General features: G+C 38.6%; 1 protein-coding gene across 1 annotated transcript in view; it reads right to left on the minus strand.

Annotated features, from left to right (window-relative positions):
- Window positions 1–18,335, minus strand: part of ACAD9 (acyl-CoA dehydrogenase family member 9) — a 40,139-nt gene extending 21,804 nt beyond the window's left edge. The window contains exons 1-4 of the mRNA XM_044656889.1: window positions 18,162–18,335; window positions 9,387–9,480; window positions 5,444–5,545; window positions 2,788–2,894 (exon numbers count right to left, since the gene is read on the minus strand). Coding sequence (XP_044512824.1) covers window positions 2,788–2,894; window positions 5,444–5,545; window positions 9,387–9,480; window positions 18,162–18,335 — 477 coding nt within the window. The remainder of the gene's footprint in view (window positions 1–2,787; window positions 2,895–5,443; window positions 5,546–9,386; window positions 9,481–18,161) is intronic.
- Between the last annotated feature and the right edge of the window lie 621 nt (window positions 18,336–18,956).

The raw sequence follows: 18,956 nt of genomic DNA on the forward strand, positions 1-18,956 counted from the left end.
GAAATGTGAAGTTAGAAAAGTGTAAAAGCAATGAAACAACAAAGCTATGTAATTAAGGCCCCTTGAAAACGTCTCTTTCAGTTTCTGATATCAATTTCTGATAGATGAAAATCTATTCTGCCACCATGAAGACTATAAACAGTGTAGCTTCAGTGGGGAAATCTGGGGCTGAATGATTTATTGACAAAAGCAAGAGTAACATGGGCTTCAGTGTGACACTCGGCTCTCTTCTAGCTCTATTTCAGTGATGACAAACCTTTTAGAGACAGAGTGCCCAAACTGCAACTCTCATGCCACATGTGAGCCCCCCACCTTCCCTGACAAGGAAGGGAGGAAGCGCTGCCATTGGGCTGCTGAGTAGAGGGGTGGGTCATGTGAGAAATGTCCTCAGGAGTGTGTGGGGATAGGGAAGGGAGCAGCCCCCTCTGGCACACGTGCCAAAAGTTTGCCAACATGGTTCTATTTAAATAAAAAATAAAGAATATTATAAAATGTTTAATGATAATAAATAAATATATATATTATAAAATAAATATAAATATTCTCAAACTTCTCAGTCTATGGGACCAGATCTTTATTTGTTTTGAATCAGATAAGACCTATCGCTAATTCACACAAACAAGACAGAATCCATTCTAATAGCAAAGCTTGATACCTGATCTTTAGGTCCTTTTCTCCTCCTTCATATTTGACAACAACACAATGGATAGGCATTGCTGTGAGTATGCAAGTGTGGCACCAGTCCAAGAGCTCTTCACCCACTGTACACACAGGAAGACTAAGCTTTTGTTTCTGGATTTAGATCCAACTGAACAGACAAGATTCCACTGGGGCCTGCACTAATGGAGGGTGCTAGCATGTCTGGAGGACTTTTCAGCTTCTTCACGATGGGAGTGAACACTCAGGCCCTGACAGCCAAGAGTGAGGGAGGGTGGCCTCACAGACTTTGTGGCAATCATCTCCCTTTCAACAGACAGAATGCACTGTGCCTTAAAATGGTCCTATGACTTGTGGGACACTGTATTTGGAAAAGGAAAAGTGTCACTAAATTTTTTTAAAACTTTGAAAAATTATGATACAGGATAGTTTTTTAAAAGATTTTTTTAAACCTGAAAAGGACCCAGAATCAAAGTTAAATACTAAATATTTAAGACAGATTTATCCACATACAGTCACTAGTCAGAGAAATATTAACTTTATGCTTATGGAATATTCACAGTGCCTTGTGTTAAGGAAATAAGATGAAATAATTCAAAGAAAAGCTAAAAAACAAAGGGTAGTGGCATCTTCATATATCACATCCCTACTTAGAATAAAGTCAGTGACAGGTATGTATGATACGGAGTGAATATTAACCATACATAACCCTGGTATAAAATCAGAGAAATGATTTGTTTTCAGCTTGATCATAGCAATAGGGTTACATATTTCCCAATTCGCAAGAAGTATAGTAGGACTTTGTTTTATGTGAACTCAACACATGTAAATACAAGTATATGTGACTAGCAATAAAAAAAATAATGGCAAAAAATAACATAACTTTTAAATTACATGCTAAATCCATGCTATTTTTCCTAAGTGATGTAAAGACTCACAGTAGTTTGACCAATCACCCTCATTGTTGCTCTGAGAATGGTGGTGTGTGAGTCATTACACTGTTTCACACCAAACATTAACTCTCATATCAGTCTTTGTGGAGAATTCTCTCTTGTAGTAAGTCATGTCCACATCAAAGCGGTGATTTTCTTTATTTCATTAAACCCATTCAGTTAATAGTAGCCCCAAAGTACAAGAGTAGCGATGCTGTAGCTTTGACAAGCTTAAGAAAAGTTGTAAAGTGCCTAGGTATGTTCACATAAAAATACTTTTTAATAATGAGGTTTGCTATTATGCACAATTTTCAACTTACCCAAAGGGTCTTGGAACATTGGTTGTGTAAAATGACGTCCTACTCTAAACTTATCTTAATCTAAAGAAGATTTGAACTTTTGGTTTTTGAATCTGTTCTCTACCTATATGGCACCTGAGAGAGTTAAAATGTCCCATTGGCTCCTGCACACATTTATTTCAAAAGAACTTGATTTTAAAAAAAGGTTTATTATAGTGTTTTTATCTTTAGTCACACATTCCTAGCAGTTGAGCATGAAAACTGTTCCATCATCTCTCTCACTTTGGGTTCATTCAGATGAGCTTAATAGTCATTTTCTGACTGAGGGGTCCACATTTCTCTCTTATCTAAGTGGATCCTACTTATTTGCATCTTATCAAAATATGATACAACAGAAAGAGTGTTTCTGTTATACAGATCATGCCTTCAAGAAGTTCTTGCAGCATCAGTTTCCCTACTCCTATCAAGTGTAATCTTGGTATTTGTTGTTAGGGAGTCCAACTTATAGTAGAAGGAACCACAGCATTAAAAGCTCTGGCTAGAAAACACAAGGAGATTATTGGTCACATCAGAACTATATGGTTTCTGGGGCTGCTAGGTGGCCTAGAGATGAGAGGCCCTGGGTTCAGATCTGGCCTCAGACACTTAGTAGCTTTGTGACCCTGGGCAAATCACTTAACCCCATCACCTAGCCCTTGCTGTTGTTCTTTTGTCTTGGAGCCAATACACAGTATCAATTCTAAGACAGATGGTAAGAATTTAAAAATAAACATACAAATAAAAAGAATGATATGGCTTGTTTTAGAAAAAAGGGAAAATGTTGCCGTTTCCCAAATGACATGGGACAGGCTGAGAGGCTGTTTGGCAGCACACTGGAATGAAAAATGGTAAACAATTACCTTTAATCCTATTGCTTGATGTGCTGCCAAAGTGACTGCAATTGCTCCATCCTGAGAAAGGATTTCTCCTAAACGTGCATACATTATATGTGATAAGCCAAGGCCACCTGGTAAAGATGAATATGTTCTTATTAGTGCCAAAGCAAATAACTCTACTGAAAAGCCTGGATAATATTGGAGAGGAAAGAGCAAGACTAAACATCAGGAGATGTGGATTCTTTCTTGATTTCACAGACTAGTTGTAAGTTTCAGTTTCCTACTATGTAAGATAGACATTCTGATGCTTTCACTATCTTATGAGGCTCAAGTGATGTCTGTGAAAACACTTTATAACCATAAAATGCCAATTACATGGAGGCTGTCACTATCACAAGTATATTATGAATAATAACTAGAATTGGGAAAATAACCATCTATCTAAATAAAACTCCATGCAAAATAAAATATAATGGGAAAGTGTTTTCATTACAATGTACCTGCTACTCAATACCTTACTACTAGTTCAGATGAAGAGAGAGGTTACAGAAAGAATCCTCTTCACTGCAGAAAAATGGCCCTAGGTAGCTCTTGAGCCAAGTCTTAAAGGAAGCCAGGGAAGTCAAGGGGTAGAAGTGGGGCAGAGAGTCTTCCAAGCATGAGGAATAAGTCATGCTAAGGCATGGAGATGGGAGGTGGAACATTACATGTGGGGAACAATAAAAGGGACTGTATCACTGAACTGAGAGGGAAATAAAGAGTAAGGAGATTAGAAAGGCAGGAAGCAGACATTGTAAAGACTCTACTATTTGACTTTGTAGGTAACAGGGAGCCACTGGAGCTTCCTGAATAGTGAAGTGACATGGTTAGATTTATGCTTTAGAAAAGTCCCTTTGCCAGCTATGGGGAGGCTAAACTAGAGAGGACAGAGACTGGAGGAGGGGGACCATTTAGAAGCTACTGTAATAGTTCAGGAGAGAGGTGATGAGGGCCTGGATTGGGGTGGCTGCTATATGACTATTTTTAATTTTTTTTTTTACCAATTACATGGATTAAAAAATTTCCACATAAATTTTCTGAAGTTAGACGACTGAATTTGTCTCCCACCATTCCCTTCCCCCTCCCAAGGCTGGCAAGTGATTTGATCTAGATTATCATATATTATCATGCAAAACATATTTCCATATATATGACTTGAGAGATGAGATATATAAGAGAAGTGATGAAGGTACAAATAATACTATTTAGCAGATAACTGGATATGTAGGATAAATGAGGATCAGAAGCCAAGGAGAATCCAGAGCTGCACATCTAGGTGATTAAGAGGATGGTGGTGCCCTCCAAAGCAATAGAGAATTTCAGAAGAGAGGAGGATTTGGGGCAGGGATCAGGGGGAGGAGAGAAAATATAATGAATTCTATTTTAGAAATGTTGAGTTTGAAATGCCTATGGCACAGCTCACTCAAAATGTCCAATAGACAATTGGAAATATGGAAGTGGAGCTCAGAGAGAGACTAGAGTTAGATAGAGAACTGAATGTAGAGGAGCTGATGAGCTCACCAAATGAGACAGTCTAGAGAGAAAAAAGAGCAGGACCAAGTACAGACTCTTGGGGGACAATTAGGAGGTGTGGCAAGGATGAAGATACAGCAGAGAAGGTGTAAGGAATGGTCAAACAGTGATGAAGGGAACAAAACAAAACAAAACAAAAACAGTAACAAAAGCCCAGAGATAAGGAAGTCCAATAATGCAGAAAGGTCAATAAAAATAAGGAATGAGGAAAGGGCATTAGGTGTTGGCAATTAAGAAATCACAAGTGACTTTGGAGAGAGTAGTTTGACTTAGATGAAAAGATCAGAAGCAAAACTGTTGGGAGTTTAAGAGAGTGAAAGAAGACAGCAAGCACTTTTTCAAGAAACCACAGAGAAAGGGAAGAGAAATAGGACGACAGCTAGTGGGCACAATAGTTTTTGAGGATAGAGAAGATGTGAATATTTACAGATAGCAGACAAGAAGTCAATGGACAGAGACTGGAGATTAGAAAATGTAGAGATCTGATACTAATGATCACCAAATAACGTTAGTAGTCTGAGTTTGTGTTTCCAGGTAGAAGCCCTACATATGTTTTGATAAACAGGCAAAACAGTTTTTAATGAGGAAACTCCATGTGCACAAAAACAACTGATAACTAAATCTGTTAAAGTTTGTTAAAAAAAAATGAGGTTATCCTATTTATTTATCCTATTAAATAAATACATTCTTTTGCCCTATTAAGTTAAATGTATTTCTTTATTTCCAGTCAGTATCAATAATTTCAGTCCAGTGACAATTAATGACATCTTAATGTAAGAGATTTTCCTATATACGTGTCACAGATGAACTTAAGAGATTTCAAAATTCAATTTGAAAATCACTATTAATGACCAACAGGAAAAGAAGGAGACCATCTGGATGGGGAAAGCTAAGTGTTGATGATTCTTTCCTGGTGCTACAGAAGATGACTTGCCTGGGAGTTTATTCTTATTCCCTAGAAACGAGAAGATGATTCCAGGTTTCCTTATGCTCCAGGAAATAAAATGCATAGCTATTGGTAAAATGTTTTTAACTTTCAAGCTGCAGAGAAAACCCAACAATATGTTTTTTTCATATGAAATATGGTTATGCAGTTATGGTTACTTACCATATTCTTCTGGAATCAGCATGCCAAAGAGCCCCAGCTGCTTCAATCTAGTTAATACTGCTTCAGGAATTACACCATCGTGATCAATTTTTTTTGAGTCCACTGATGAACAGAAAACGTCAGAAATACATAAAATTTAAATCAACATTTAATGATCCAACTATTCAGTTTAAGAATGCCTACCTAGTCTAAGAGAGAAATTTATTTAGTATAATATGGTTAGCCCAGCAAAAATCTCCAAGTTTATAACCTCTAATACAATATTCAATTAATGAGATTCAAATCCTTCACATGTCAGTTTGGTCAGAACTTTTTCCTGAGGGTTTAAAGGGAAAAGAAAGATCATAAGATTCTGGCCAATGGATACATGAAAAATAGAGCAGCAAAACTAAGTTATATGTGGTAAATAAGAGGTCCATTAAGTGTGGCTAAAATGGTGTGCCTAAGAGAATGATAAAAAACAAAAACCTGACAGTACAGTAGCAAAATGGGTAGACACAGCTAGTTGAGCTTGGATATGATAAAACAAAAAAGAGAACCAAGGCATGGTTTCTAAGCAGAGGAATAGTAAGAGTAAATGACTGGTAGAGCTAGATGAAATGAACAGAAAAGAGAGGGCAAAAATACAAATAGGAGGCAGAGGCAGTATGGTAGAGTGGACAGGTAGAAGTCAGGAAGATGAAAATTCAGATCCCACCTCTGACATTTAACTTCTCTAAACCTCAGTTTGCTCATCTGGTAAAAAAAAAAAGAAGGGGTTGGAATGCTCTCTGGGATTTCTCTCAGCTTTCAATCAATGATCCTATGAATGAATAGTCCCAAATAAAAATCATTATTTTTTAGACTTGAGAAGTGACCCAAGTAGGGGAAATAAGTGGTAAATTTAATTTGAAAACAGAATCATCTTCTAAGATACTGGATCAACAGATACCTAATGCTTAAATATCCTTGGTTGCCAAAACAGGTACTGCAAAATTAGGGACAAAAGGGGGTTCACAAACACCCACTGACATAAATATAATGAGAGGTGGATTCCAATTTATTTAATTCCTAAAACTATGAGAAGGAAAAATATGATTGCTCTGACTTCTACCAAGGCAAAGGACTAAATATGTAGTCTTCAGTGAGTGGTGTACTTTTAAGAAATATCTCAAAGATAATAAAAAAGCTGGAAGTAGCAGTTTTTCACTTAGACTATCTATCCCTAAGGGAACAAAGAAATATCTAATATTTCCCCCAAATATGTACGATCGAAGAGGGCAATGGAACATAAACATTTTCTAGATCAAAGGTTTAACAAGCTGGTTTGTAGAATAAGGTGAATTAGTTTCCCAATAATCCACATAATCATGTTTTATGTGGAACCTGGGCAATAAGTATACTTGGAATAGATATTATCTTGAAGTCTGGCTATAAAATGTCATAAGTCATATCTTCACTGGCATGTTCCTTTAGGAATAACATGGAAAAGTCAATTAAGGGAGGCAGTATTAGGGAGAGGCAAAGATCAGGGACAAGATAGTATAGAAATTAATTGGGGAAGTTACTTGCTATTCTAAGAATCACAGACTCTCAGAGCTGAATAGGCCTTTAGTATTAATCTCATCCAAGTCATTTATTTTAGAGATGAAAATAAGACCCAGAAAGATGAGATTACCCAAGATGACACACACAGCTCTTGGCAAAACTGAAACTAGAACTCAACTCTCCAAACTGTGCTGCCTTTCCTATTTATCTATGTCCCACTCTCTAATTCCATTCTTATACATGTTAGGGAGATCATGCATTGTTTTTTCCCTTTATTTTCTTAATTACATATAATAACAACAATTTTCAACATACATTTTCCAAAATTGTAAGATTCAAATTGTCTCCCTCCTTCTCTTCCCTCCCCGCTCCCAGAGTTGGAAAACAATTTGATCTGGTTTATACACATGTAATCATGCAAAACATATTTCCATATTGGTCACCATTGTGAGAGAATATTTTTATAAAATCAAAATCCCAAAATATAACCATAAATAAACTAATGTGAAAAATCATATGCTTTGATCTGCATCCTATTCTCAAGAGTTCTTTCTCTGGAGGTGGATAGCATTCTTTGTCATAAGTCCTTTAGCACTGTCCTAGATTACTATATGGATGAGCGTAGCTAAGTCTTTCACAGCTGATCACTGTATAATATTGTAGTTACTGTGTACAATATTCTCCTGGTTCTGCTTATTTCACTCTGAATCAGTTTATGTAGATCTTTCCAGCTTTTCCTGAAATCATCCTATTTATCATTTCTTAGAATTATTCTATAATATAGTATTCTATCACCAACATATACCACAGTTTGTTCAATCATACCTCAAATGATGGACATCTTTCAATTTCCAATTCTTTGCCATCACAAAAAGAGCTGCTATAAATATTCCTTTTATATGATCTCTTTGGTACACAGATCCAGGAATGGTATTAAAGGATCAAAAGGTATGTAGAGCTTTATAGCCCTTTGGGCATAGTTCCAAATTGCCCCTCCAGAATAGTTGGATTAGCTCACAACTCCAACAATAATGCATTAGTGTCCCAATTTTGCCACATCACCTCCAACATTTATCACTTTCCTTTACTGTCATATTGATCAATCTGACAGGTGTGAGGCAGTATCTCAGCATTGTTTTAATTTGTATGAGATCATGTGTTTTATACTACTCTTCTCCTTACCTAATACATCACAAAGTTTAATTTAACAGGATTTTAAAATTTTATGACATATGTATCTGTTCCTTGAAGAGAAAATTCTCTAAGAATGTAATTCTTCTTTTTGGATTGTAACTTAATAAGCCTGTATGATCTGCATACTCCTCTCTCCCAAACAACTGGTGAGGGATTTGAACAGTGATTCCCAAAGTGGGCGCTACTGCCCCCTGGTGGGTGCTGCAGCGATCCAGGGTGGCGGTGATGAACACAGGTGCATTTATCTTTCCAAATTAATTGCTATTAAAATTTTTTAAAATTAATTTCTAGGGCGCTAAGTAATATTTTTTCTGGAAAGGGGGCGGTAGGCCAAAAAAGTTTGGGAACCACTGGATTTGAAGGACATGAATCATGTGAAGTGGTTAAGTCTCTAAACAGCTTTGAAGTTTGCTGGGGTTTTTTTGTTTTGTTTTGTTTAACCTAGGATGTTAACATTTAAAACATGAAACTCAGCATTTCTATGCCAAATGGACAGGCTTTTTGATGCTTGTAATCCAAATGGGGAATGAGATTTGAGGCATATATATTTTAAAAATCATTATTACCTATCCAGTTCTAAACCTAGTTACCAGCAATGCAAATTTTGAGGGCTGCTAAAGAACACACACATAATTAAGCAATTTTTAGTAATAGTAAGGGAACATCTGTCTCTAAGTTTTGTTACTTTCATTCATCAGAAAAATACACAAAGAATTTTGTGATCTGTCACTATACTGAGTATTCATTAGAGGGTTTTTGTGCATCTGTCCAGGATGCTGAAGTTTGCATTCTTTAATGAAGATGGACCAGATGACATCTGTATCATAAGCTTCTAAGCTGTAAGCTTCTATGATTCTAGCATTTTTTGGTACCAATCAAGAGTCATTCTTAAAATACCAGCATTTAATGTTTTAATATGACTTACTTTCAAACACTGTATCTCTCCCATGTATTTCTAGTAAGTGCATATGTGTGTTCTGTCTTAGAATCAAAACTGGAGGGTTAAATAACTTGCCCAGGGTCACACAGCTATGACGTGTCTGAGGCCAGATTTGAGCCCAGGATCTCCCATCTCTAGACCTGGCTCACAATCCACTGAACTACCCAGCTGTGCCCCCAGTGCATACATATCTTTAAAGAGTTTTCAAGTCAAACTGATAGTCACAGAAAACAGGAATTGTTATATAGTTAACATTTCTGATAAAAAAGGAAAAAGACACACCTTCTTCATTGAAGAATTTTTCTACTGGTACCACAAACTGCTGTATATCTCTTAATTCATCCAGGCTGACTTCTGGATATGGAAAAACTTCTTTCTAAAAAATGGCAACATTTTTAAAAATTATCATTTTAATAGGCAAATGCCATATAATCCATCCTTAGGGAAATTTTATTTTTGGAAAATGGTTACAGTCCTAGACTAGCTAATTGTGTTTAGTTCCTAAACTGTTCTACAAAGATCTCTCTATAAGACATTAAGATTACCTCAGAATATAATGAAAGGGAACTTATGGTGAGCTATGAAGGAATGAAAATATTTAGGCATCATTCTATACACTAATTACAATGGGGAAAAAAGAAATAGGAGTGTCAAATGAGGCACAGACTTTCTTTTTTGGCATGGTGAGTTAAAAGACTTAATAAAAGTATGAAATTAATATGCTCTGCTATCTTCCACTTCCATGTAATGCTCTGCAAAGGAGTGGTTGGGGATGTTTTTCTACAGTCTCCTCTTTAGGGCCATGCTGACTCTTGGGTAATTCAGCAACATTCATGTTGGACTGTTTGGTGGTAGTGGGTCTTTCCACAGCCATTGCTGTGGTCAATGTGGGTTTTGTTTTCTTGGCTTTGCTGACTTCACTCAATCTCAGTGCATGGAAACCTTTCCATATTTCATGAGGCCAATTTTTTCAGACATGATCAATGTGATGATCTGTTTGCTTGACTAAGCTGATTTATTACAAAAGAAAGATGGAGGGGGTGGGATAGGGCAGAAGTGACAGGGACATAAAAAATATATATATAAAAGAGCTTTACAAAACCTTTTTTAAAAAATCAAACCTAAGAGAAATCGGGATTTGGGGAAGAACCAAAAAGCATCACCATAGTCAGATTACAAGGAAATGTAAACTGTTTCTTTGTTGGGCCCCTTTCAAAGCACCTTACTCTGAATGTTTCCTCTTTTAATAAATCAAGGTCTCAATTTAATTCTGGAATTCAAGAAGTTGCTTGTGAGTATTTTTATCCAGGCTGTCCACCAGGATTAACTAATGTGCAGCCAGCTGTCCTCACCAGCAAGAATGCCATTTTCAAAACTATAAAGCACTTCCATGTCCTTGTTCTTGCAGGAGCTTCACTGTAAACCTCCATCACCATCATCATGCCCATTCTGCAGATGAAGAAGTTGTGAATCTAAGAGGCCAGTGACTTGCCTGAGGCCACCTCTAATGAGAGACACCTGAGACTAGCAGCCAAGTCTTCTGCTTCTGTTGGTGACCTTTGTGCACTAGTGCATGTCTGCTTCAGGAGCCACTAGAGAGGCTCAATGTCTGGACAACTGGAAGGGCCCTCAGAGGCTGCCTAGTGCTACCTCCTCAGGAGGCCTGGAGATCTCAAGTAACTTGCCTAAGGCAGATATGGCCCATGAAGCCAGGCCCTCTCACTCTAAATCCAGCATTTCTCATGATTGCTCTTCTTACTGCAGGATGAATGGTTATGTCCAGTGAAGTTTTTCACTATGAATGTAGAGGGGCAGCTAGCTAGTGTCGGGCCTAGAGACAGGAAAACTCATCTTTTTGAGTTAAAATCTGGCCACAGATGCTAGCTGTGTGGCCCTGGGGAAGTTGCTGCACCTCATTTGCCTCAGTTTCCTCATCTGTAAAATGAACTGGAAAAGGAAATGGCAAACCACTCCAGTGTCTTTGCCAAGAAAACCCCAAAAGGGGTCACAAAGAGTTGGACATGACTGAAAAAAAAAAAACAAAAACTCAATGGAACAGATTGTATAAGAACGAGCTGCATCACGATATACAAAGAAAACTAAAAAGACCTACATGAAACAAAGCAAAGTGAAAAAACAGTGCTCTGAAAGAATGGAACACTCACACATATATGCACACACAAGAAGCAGAAGAAAAGGGAAAGAGAATAAATACTGATGACAGGGGCAGCTAGTTTGCTCAGAGAGAGCCAGGCCTGGAGACAGGATCAAATCTGGCCTCTGATATTTCCTGGCTGGTGACCCTGGGCAAGTCACTTAACCCCAACTGCTTAGCCCTTAAACACTCATTCTTCTGCCTTGGAACCAATACTTATTATTGATTCTAAGACAGAAAGTAAGGTTTTTTTTTTAAAAAAGGATACTTATGACAACTTAGGGTAAATGAAAAATTGTTAAGATATTATGTACCTAAAAATGAAAATGAACTTAAATGCAAATAATTACTAAATGAAGTTTAAGCAAATGTCTGGGTGGGGGGGTGGGAAGGAGGGTGTTTGTGTGTGTATGTGGTATTTTGTTTGTTTTGTTTTTTAAATAACATTCAATGTTGGCTTCTGGGTCAAAATGATCTTTTGGCTCAATGTAAAAAGACCTGAGGTGAAGGTGCCTAGACAATATCCAAGTAATAACCCAAGCCGGTGTTGATGTGTAGCCACTGGAACAAAAGCTCCAATTTCTAAGGTCAAATACTCCATGACCTAGACAAGCCTATATGCTTTCTGGGGGCCCCCACAGAACTTTATAACTCTTGGCAGAAATGGTCTTATGGACACCTTTGAACTTCCACTTGTAATAGTGGGATGAATTTTGTGATCCTATATCTCAGCCCTTCCTTTACCTAGAAGTCAAAGGTAAAGGAGATTGGCCGGGGGAGGGATGGGGGGCACTACCTCCAGGATTCCCTTACACAAGGGATCAGAAAAGTTGATATGCAATAAACAGGAAATATTGTCTATGCTGCTGGACTGATTGCAATAGAGAGCCTCTTTGATTGAGATTTGTTTTCTCATTAAATGTCAAATGAGACTAATAAGCAAAAAAATCCAAATTATTTAAGAAATTAAAACTGAAGACAATACAAGTCATATAGTCATAGCAGTAGAACACAGCTAATAATCTGGAGAACTTTAGTTTGCTTTAAGACTTGATGGTATGCCAATGCCACATTGTTTAATAAAGATATCAAAATAAATGGATAGAATGACCACAAGAAAATAAAAGGTAACTGTTACGAAATTCTGAAGTCCCAAGAGTTATAAGTTCTATTCCTGGCAGTGGTGGAAGGTTCATGGGCTTGTAGGGAAAATTGTACATCGTTTCAGAGTTTTGTTCTAGTAGCCATGCATCTCTACACTCTTGGATACTTGAGATTCTGTGGCTGAAGCTTTTGCTTCGTTCGCCCTTTGGGCCTCTGGCTTTCTGGCCTTGGGATCAAGGGCGGATTTCCCTCTGCTGAGGGTTAATTAGATCTATCTGGATTGAACTAGGTGATCAGAGCAAATTACCTATGTTATATTACTTATCCTATCTTATCCTCTCTTTTATTTCCTTATTTCTACTTCCTCTTCTCATTTGTAAATAAATTTCCATAAAGTCATTTTAACTTGAGGTTATTCTTTAATTGGGGACTGATAATTGTTCAATCCCCTGGCGACCAACCTTTTAATATTTACCCAATCAAAATCCCTTTTTATCCCTTTCAGATGGCCCACAGAGGGAAGGGATACTAAAAGAAATTCTGGCAATGTAAATGAAAATTTCTTTAAATATTTTTTAAAATTTTTTAATTTTTTTTAAAGAACTGACTTTTTGAATCAATGTATTTTATGGACTATCTCTCACTAGATAACAGACTAATAATATCACTTGATAATAAGAGCACTTAAAAATACACTTCTTGGACCCCAAATGGTCCTGAGGTACTTACTATTTTTGCCTTTTTATACAAACAATTTAATAAATATTCTAAAGGATTATTTGCACAGACTTTTTTGTTTGAGATAAGTATACCTTATTCCCCTTCATTCCCGATCCCACTGTTCTTCTCAGTTAATTCATTTTTAGGGTTGGGCAGCTGTTCCAACACACACCATCATGGACGGCATCACTGAAAAATAAAGCCGGTTCCTATCTCACCTGAGCCAATCAATTAAGAGTTAGAGGAGGAACTGTGCTATGACAACTTTCAAAGACTTTTGAACACATACTTAAGAATATGAACTTGGAAGGGAAAAGGATAAAATGATAAGTTTGAGGCAAAAATGAGAAGTAAGCTTGCTATAAGATGTGCTGTCATATTCAATTTATTTTATACTCTCAGGTATGAAGACAAAAGTTAGCAATACGTGTTTACTGAGAACCTACTTTGCAAAAGGTTTTATACTAGGTGTGAGGGATATAAAGACAAAAAACAGAGTGCCTGACCTCATAGAGCTTATATTCTATTGGGGTAAACAACGCATATACATATATAAATTATAAAATATATCCAAAGTAAATTCATTTTCTGGGGATGACACTTAGAGGGATCAAGAAAGGCCTTGTGTAGGAAATGGCACTCAGGCTGACCTCTGAAGCAATCTAGGGATTTTAACAGTCATAGAGGCAAGAAGGAAGAGTATTCCAGGATGAAGAGCGACCTGGACAATGGGAAAATGAAATATTTGTGAGGACCTGTAAGAAGGACACAGGGGCTGGACTACAGAGTGAGTAAAGGATAATAATGTGTAAAAAAGGCTTAAGAATTGTGAAAGGCATTAAATAGAGGGATCTATATTTGATCAGAGGCAATAAAGATTCAAGCCATGGATTTACTGATTACAGTAACTTTATAGTACATTACAGGAGAATGATCTAGTCAGACCTATGATTTAGGAATATCATGGTGGCTATATGAAGGATGAAGCAGAGAGAGAAAAGACTAGAGGTTACTGCAATTGTCTTTACGGGAGATGAGGAGGGCTTGGACTATGGTGGATATGGTATGAATGGATAGGAGAGGGAAAGTAACATGATGATACTTGGCAAATGAATAGGCTGTATGGCACAAAGGAGGGTCAGGAATCAAGCAGACTGTGTACCTCAGTGACTAAAAGTATGGTGATAGCCAAAAAGAAATAAGAGCATCTCAAGACTCCTGATGAAAAATGCCCTTTGCTCTTTGAGAAAGAATGAATGGAATCCGGACTTAGACTGAAATACATTATATTTCACTTTCTTTGTTCTTCATTTTTTTTTTCATTTTAGATCTCGTCCACAAAATGACTACTCTGGAAAAATGTTCTGTATGATTGCACATGGAAAATCTATATCAGATAGCTTACCATCCCTAGGGAAGGGGGGAGGCAGAGGAAGGACAAGAATTTGGAATTCAAAACAAACAAAAAAAAAAAGAATGTTTAAAAAGTTGTTTTTACATCTAATAGGAGAAAAAGGTTTGTTTTTTTTTAAAAAAGGAAGGGTATCAGGAAGATAGATTGGTGTAAAAGGGAAGATAACTAGTTATTTTGGATATATTAAGTTGAAGATAGCTATGGGCCATTCAATTTGAAAAACCATTGACATTTTATTGAAAAAGCATTGGCAATATTAGAGACTAAAATTTAGGTAAGATGGACAATAACAAATTAAAGATGGTCCAGCAAAACTAGGGTGATAATTAAGGTCATGAACAAAAAAAAACACAAAGAAATATCATGGTGCCAGACTCTAGAGGCATGAACACAAAAGACTGTGATTGTAGACCTCACCAACCACAAACATCAACACAAGTCACTTTATTGCTACTTAAAAAGCCAACAAGACACACAGATGTGTCAGTAAGCATGGACTATCTAAGGACCAAGCAACAATCCTACTATTGGTTCTCTAAGTTCCTTTCCAGTTCCATATTAAGGATCTAAATGCTAGAATTCATCTTCTGTGACTCCTGGTTTTTTGAGAAAAATCATTTCAACTGTGCACAACCTACATTCATCAAAATCATTAAATGGAGAAGTTAGGTGACTCAGTAGATATAGAGCCATTCTCTATATCTATATATAAGGAAGGAAGGAAGGAAGGAAGGAAGGAAGGAAGGAAGGAAAGGAAGGAAGGAAGGAAAGGAAGGAAGGAAGGAAAGGAAGGAATCACAAAACTACCATAAATAATAGGAAACCATAGTGATAGGGGACCCAGACATCTGTAGAACTTATGTTAAAGGAAGAGCAGCTATGAAATGTGTAACTTGTTTTAATGATAATTTCATCCTTCGAATGGGAAAGGGGAACTGCTATTTTTTACCTGGCCTACCAAAAAGGAGTTTCTAAAGCAGAACACTACAGAAAATTTGGGAGCAAGATAAAATATAACAAACTGGGTCATATCCTCAATACTGGCATTCTAAGTAGAGACTTTTATCCAGAGCCTACAGTTATTTGCTGCTCTACCTCAGAGAACCTATTCATTATGCCATTTCTGAATGTCTTTCTCTCAGTAGCTATTAGCCATTATGTCAAATGGGTCAAAGTTGTACTTCAATGTTTCCTTAAACCATTTGTCTATCTTATTTAAAGCTGCCCCACTTAAATTCAATGACTTTTGTTGCTCCTCTTAGAATCATAGAATGTTAGGTAGGATTACTATCTAGGTTCTATATATTTCTAGTCAAAGGTGACAAATCATAAAGGTACTGTATGCTGCTGAACAAAAATAACTATCAGAGAGTGGAAATGCAAGATAAATGAGAGAAAAAGAGAGGGAGGGGAGGGGGTAGGGAGAGAGAAAGAGAGAGACAAAGAGAGACAGAGAGCTGTAAATTATAGACTAGAGAGCCTGAGATTACTGGCAGAATTCTAGAATGCCATTTTTAAGAGTCGGCATTTAGGATGCAGTTATCACTAAAAGTTAGGTAAGTTTCATCAAGAACAGATCATGTCATATCAGTCTTGTCTTATTTCTGACAAGACAACTAACATGAGCACAGTACTTAAGACTCTAACAACGTGTAACAAGGTCTCTCATGTAACCCTTATGGTCAAGACGGAGTGATAGAGGCTTGGAGTAGTGGTGTCAAACTCAAATAGAACCTGTCCTTAGAATCCCATATTGACTTAGAAAATCACAAATCCATATTACCTATATTGCATCTTTATTTTTTTTTGTTTAACATTTCCCAATTACATTTGATATGGTTTACAACATTCAGGCTGAGTTAGACACTAATTGGACGATTATACCCATAAATAGATTTAGAACCAGGTTAATACCTAGATCTAGAGAGCAGTCATCATAGGGGGAGGTTGTAAGTCAAGTTGTCCTATCCTAACCCTATGCTGGTAGTGACTCTGGAGTTAAAGGATCTGGTTCAAATTCTACCTCTAACGATGACTATGTGACCTTCCTAGGCATGTTTCCTCATCTTTAAAATGAGTAGATTGAACTAGATGATCCCCAAGATCCTTTATACCTCTAGATCCATGATTTCGTATCGTAAAATCCAAGGAAAACAGAGGAAATTACTACAATTGGCCCTGACATGTTAAAAATCCTGGAACTCCATAAAGTTAAGTGGAAAACATGGCCAAGATTCACATATGATAAATTACAGAGGGTTGAGGGGCTTGTGGATGGATTACATCCTGACAGGAAGGAGGTAATGCTCATATAGATGATTGTGACTCTAACTAAGTCGATAGGTTAAAGGGAACCACTGAAGGTTTTGCCTGCAAGGTAATGGTTACATTACAGCTGTACTTAAGAAATAGTTATCTGGCAGCATATTTCAGATGGATTAACAAAAAGGGAACAGTAAAGCTGTACTTAAAAGCAGATTCATCTGGCATCCCATGCTCAGGAAGGATTAAGAAAATGCAAACACTAGGTAAAGGCTTCTACAACAGTAACAAATACTAAAGGCTTGTACTAGCTTGCTGCTGTGTGGTTGGTTATAAGAGGAGCCATGGGAAGAGGATCAGTAAGAAAGAAAAATGGAAGGAACATTTTTTTTTTTTAAACTGGCCTTTGAGTTAGATCTGAGTTCATTTCCCAGCGCTGCCACTCATTCACAAAGTTGACCTTGGGCAAATCCCTTCCCTCCTCTTAAGCCTGTTTCCTCACTTTTAAAAGAAGTTGGATTAGATAAGAGCTTCTTCATCTTTTCTGGCAGTCGAGTGAAGTCTATGGATCCTTTCTCCAAATAATTTAAGAAAATGCTACATTTCAGTTAGAAGAAAATGAAGATAAAAATGTCTTTTTTTTTCTGATCCAAGTTCATGGAAAAGTATCCACTTACCCAAGGAGCCCAGACTAAGACTCTTTGCCCTAAACAGTCTCTCAGTCTCCCTCTCTCAACCCTTAACTTCCATTAGTTACTAAGAATCTGTTCCAAGGTAGAAGAATGGTAGGGGCTGGGTAACTGGGGTTAAGTGATTTGCCTCCTTTTAAAAAAAACAAAAAACATTATTTTTCGTTTTAGAATTAATACTAAGTCATTAAAGTTCCAAGGCAGAAGACTGGTTAAGGCTAGGCAATGGGTGTTAAGTGACTTGCCCAAGGTCACACAGCTAGGCCGACCTAAAAGACCTCTTAGGAGCACCTTCCAGCCCCGAGTTTTCCACTGCTCCGAAATCAGTGGAAACGGTAAGGCCAGCGGGAAGGGTCCGGAGGGTTCTGCAGACATGCTCTCACGCGGCCTCCCCAAAGGCCGTGGGAGAAGGGCAGGGCTGGGATTAGGGGTTTAGTGGTGAAATCGGCTCTCAAGTTAGGGAAGAAAGAGAGGCTCAATAAGAAGTTCTCACTTGTGGCCACACACACTTCGGAAAGAAGCGCGGGTTCCCGGCCCGCTGCGGGGTGTCTAGATCGTGTCTATTTTACAGATGAGGTAAGCGAGGCTCGGGGAGGCAAGTCGAAGGGCTCAGCTGCCCACAACTGGCAAACCGGTGGGTCACAGGTGGGCCTGGAGCCGGGGGTCCGGGAGACTGTATCCCTTCCCACCGGGCAGGCCAGGCCGGCCGTTACCTTCACGATTTTCCCCAGGAACAGCTCCTTGGCGTAGGCTCGGCACGGCGGGCCGGTGCGCAGGAGCCGCCGGAGGCTGCCCACCGCGGCCAGCCGCCGTTCGGGGAGGGCACCCAGAGCCCGGCGCGAGCCCGCCCTGGCCGCCCGCAGGAGGAGGACGCCGCCGCCGTTCATGACACTCCTCGTGTCAGCCCCAAGTTGCAGCTGAGAAGCTCCCCGAGCGGACGGCGGCGCGGGCGCCTCCTGATGACGCCGCCGCCTCCTAATGACGTCACCGTTTCCCGTTCCCCTCCCCCGCCAGCTCCGGTCTCCTGACTGCGGCTGTGCAGCTCTAGCTGCGGGGCAGAACCAGACCGGAACGTTATTAAGGCGAGGGATCCTGCTCTGCCTATGTTCCCCGAAAAAAAAAGTTTTGATGACACTGGCCTCCTGGTCAGAGGCTTTGGAGCTGGAGGCACTGCCCAGACACCTATTAAGCGCCTGCTGTGTGCCTGCCCTCGAGGAACTTACGTGCCAAGGTGCATGTAAATGACTGTTCGTCTGTGATGTAAAAGGAAGGCAGTCTGGGGAAGGCACTAGCAGCAGGAGTCACCCGGAAAGGCCACCTGGCCAAGAGGGGCACCTGAGCTGGGTCTTGAAAGCAGTTTAGTGGTATGGAGGAGGGCCTGCCAGATGTGAGGTACAAAGTCTCAGAGAGTTGTGGATCTCTGCTCATTATTTCCAGTTTAGCCTGTCTGTATCACATGTTACCGTATCTTTGCTGAATTGTATCTTGCTTGTTATATATTTATGCTT

This window comes from Gracilinanus agilis, chromosome 1, assembly GCF_016433145.1.
Source record: "Gracilinanus agilis isolate LMUSP501 chromosome 1, AgileGrace, whole genome shotgun sequence".
Taxonomy (NCBI): domain Eukaryota; kingdom Metazoa; phylum Chordata; class Mammalia; order Didelphimorphia; family Didelphidae; genus Gracilinanus; species Gracilinanus agilis.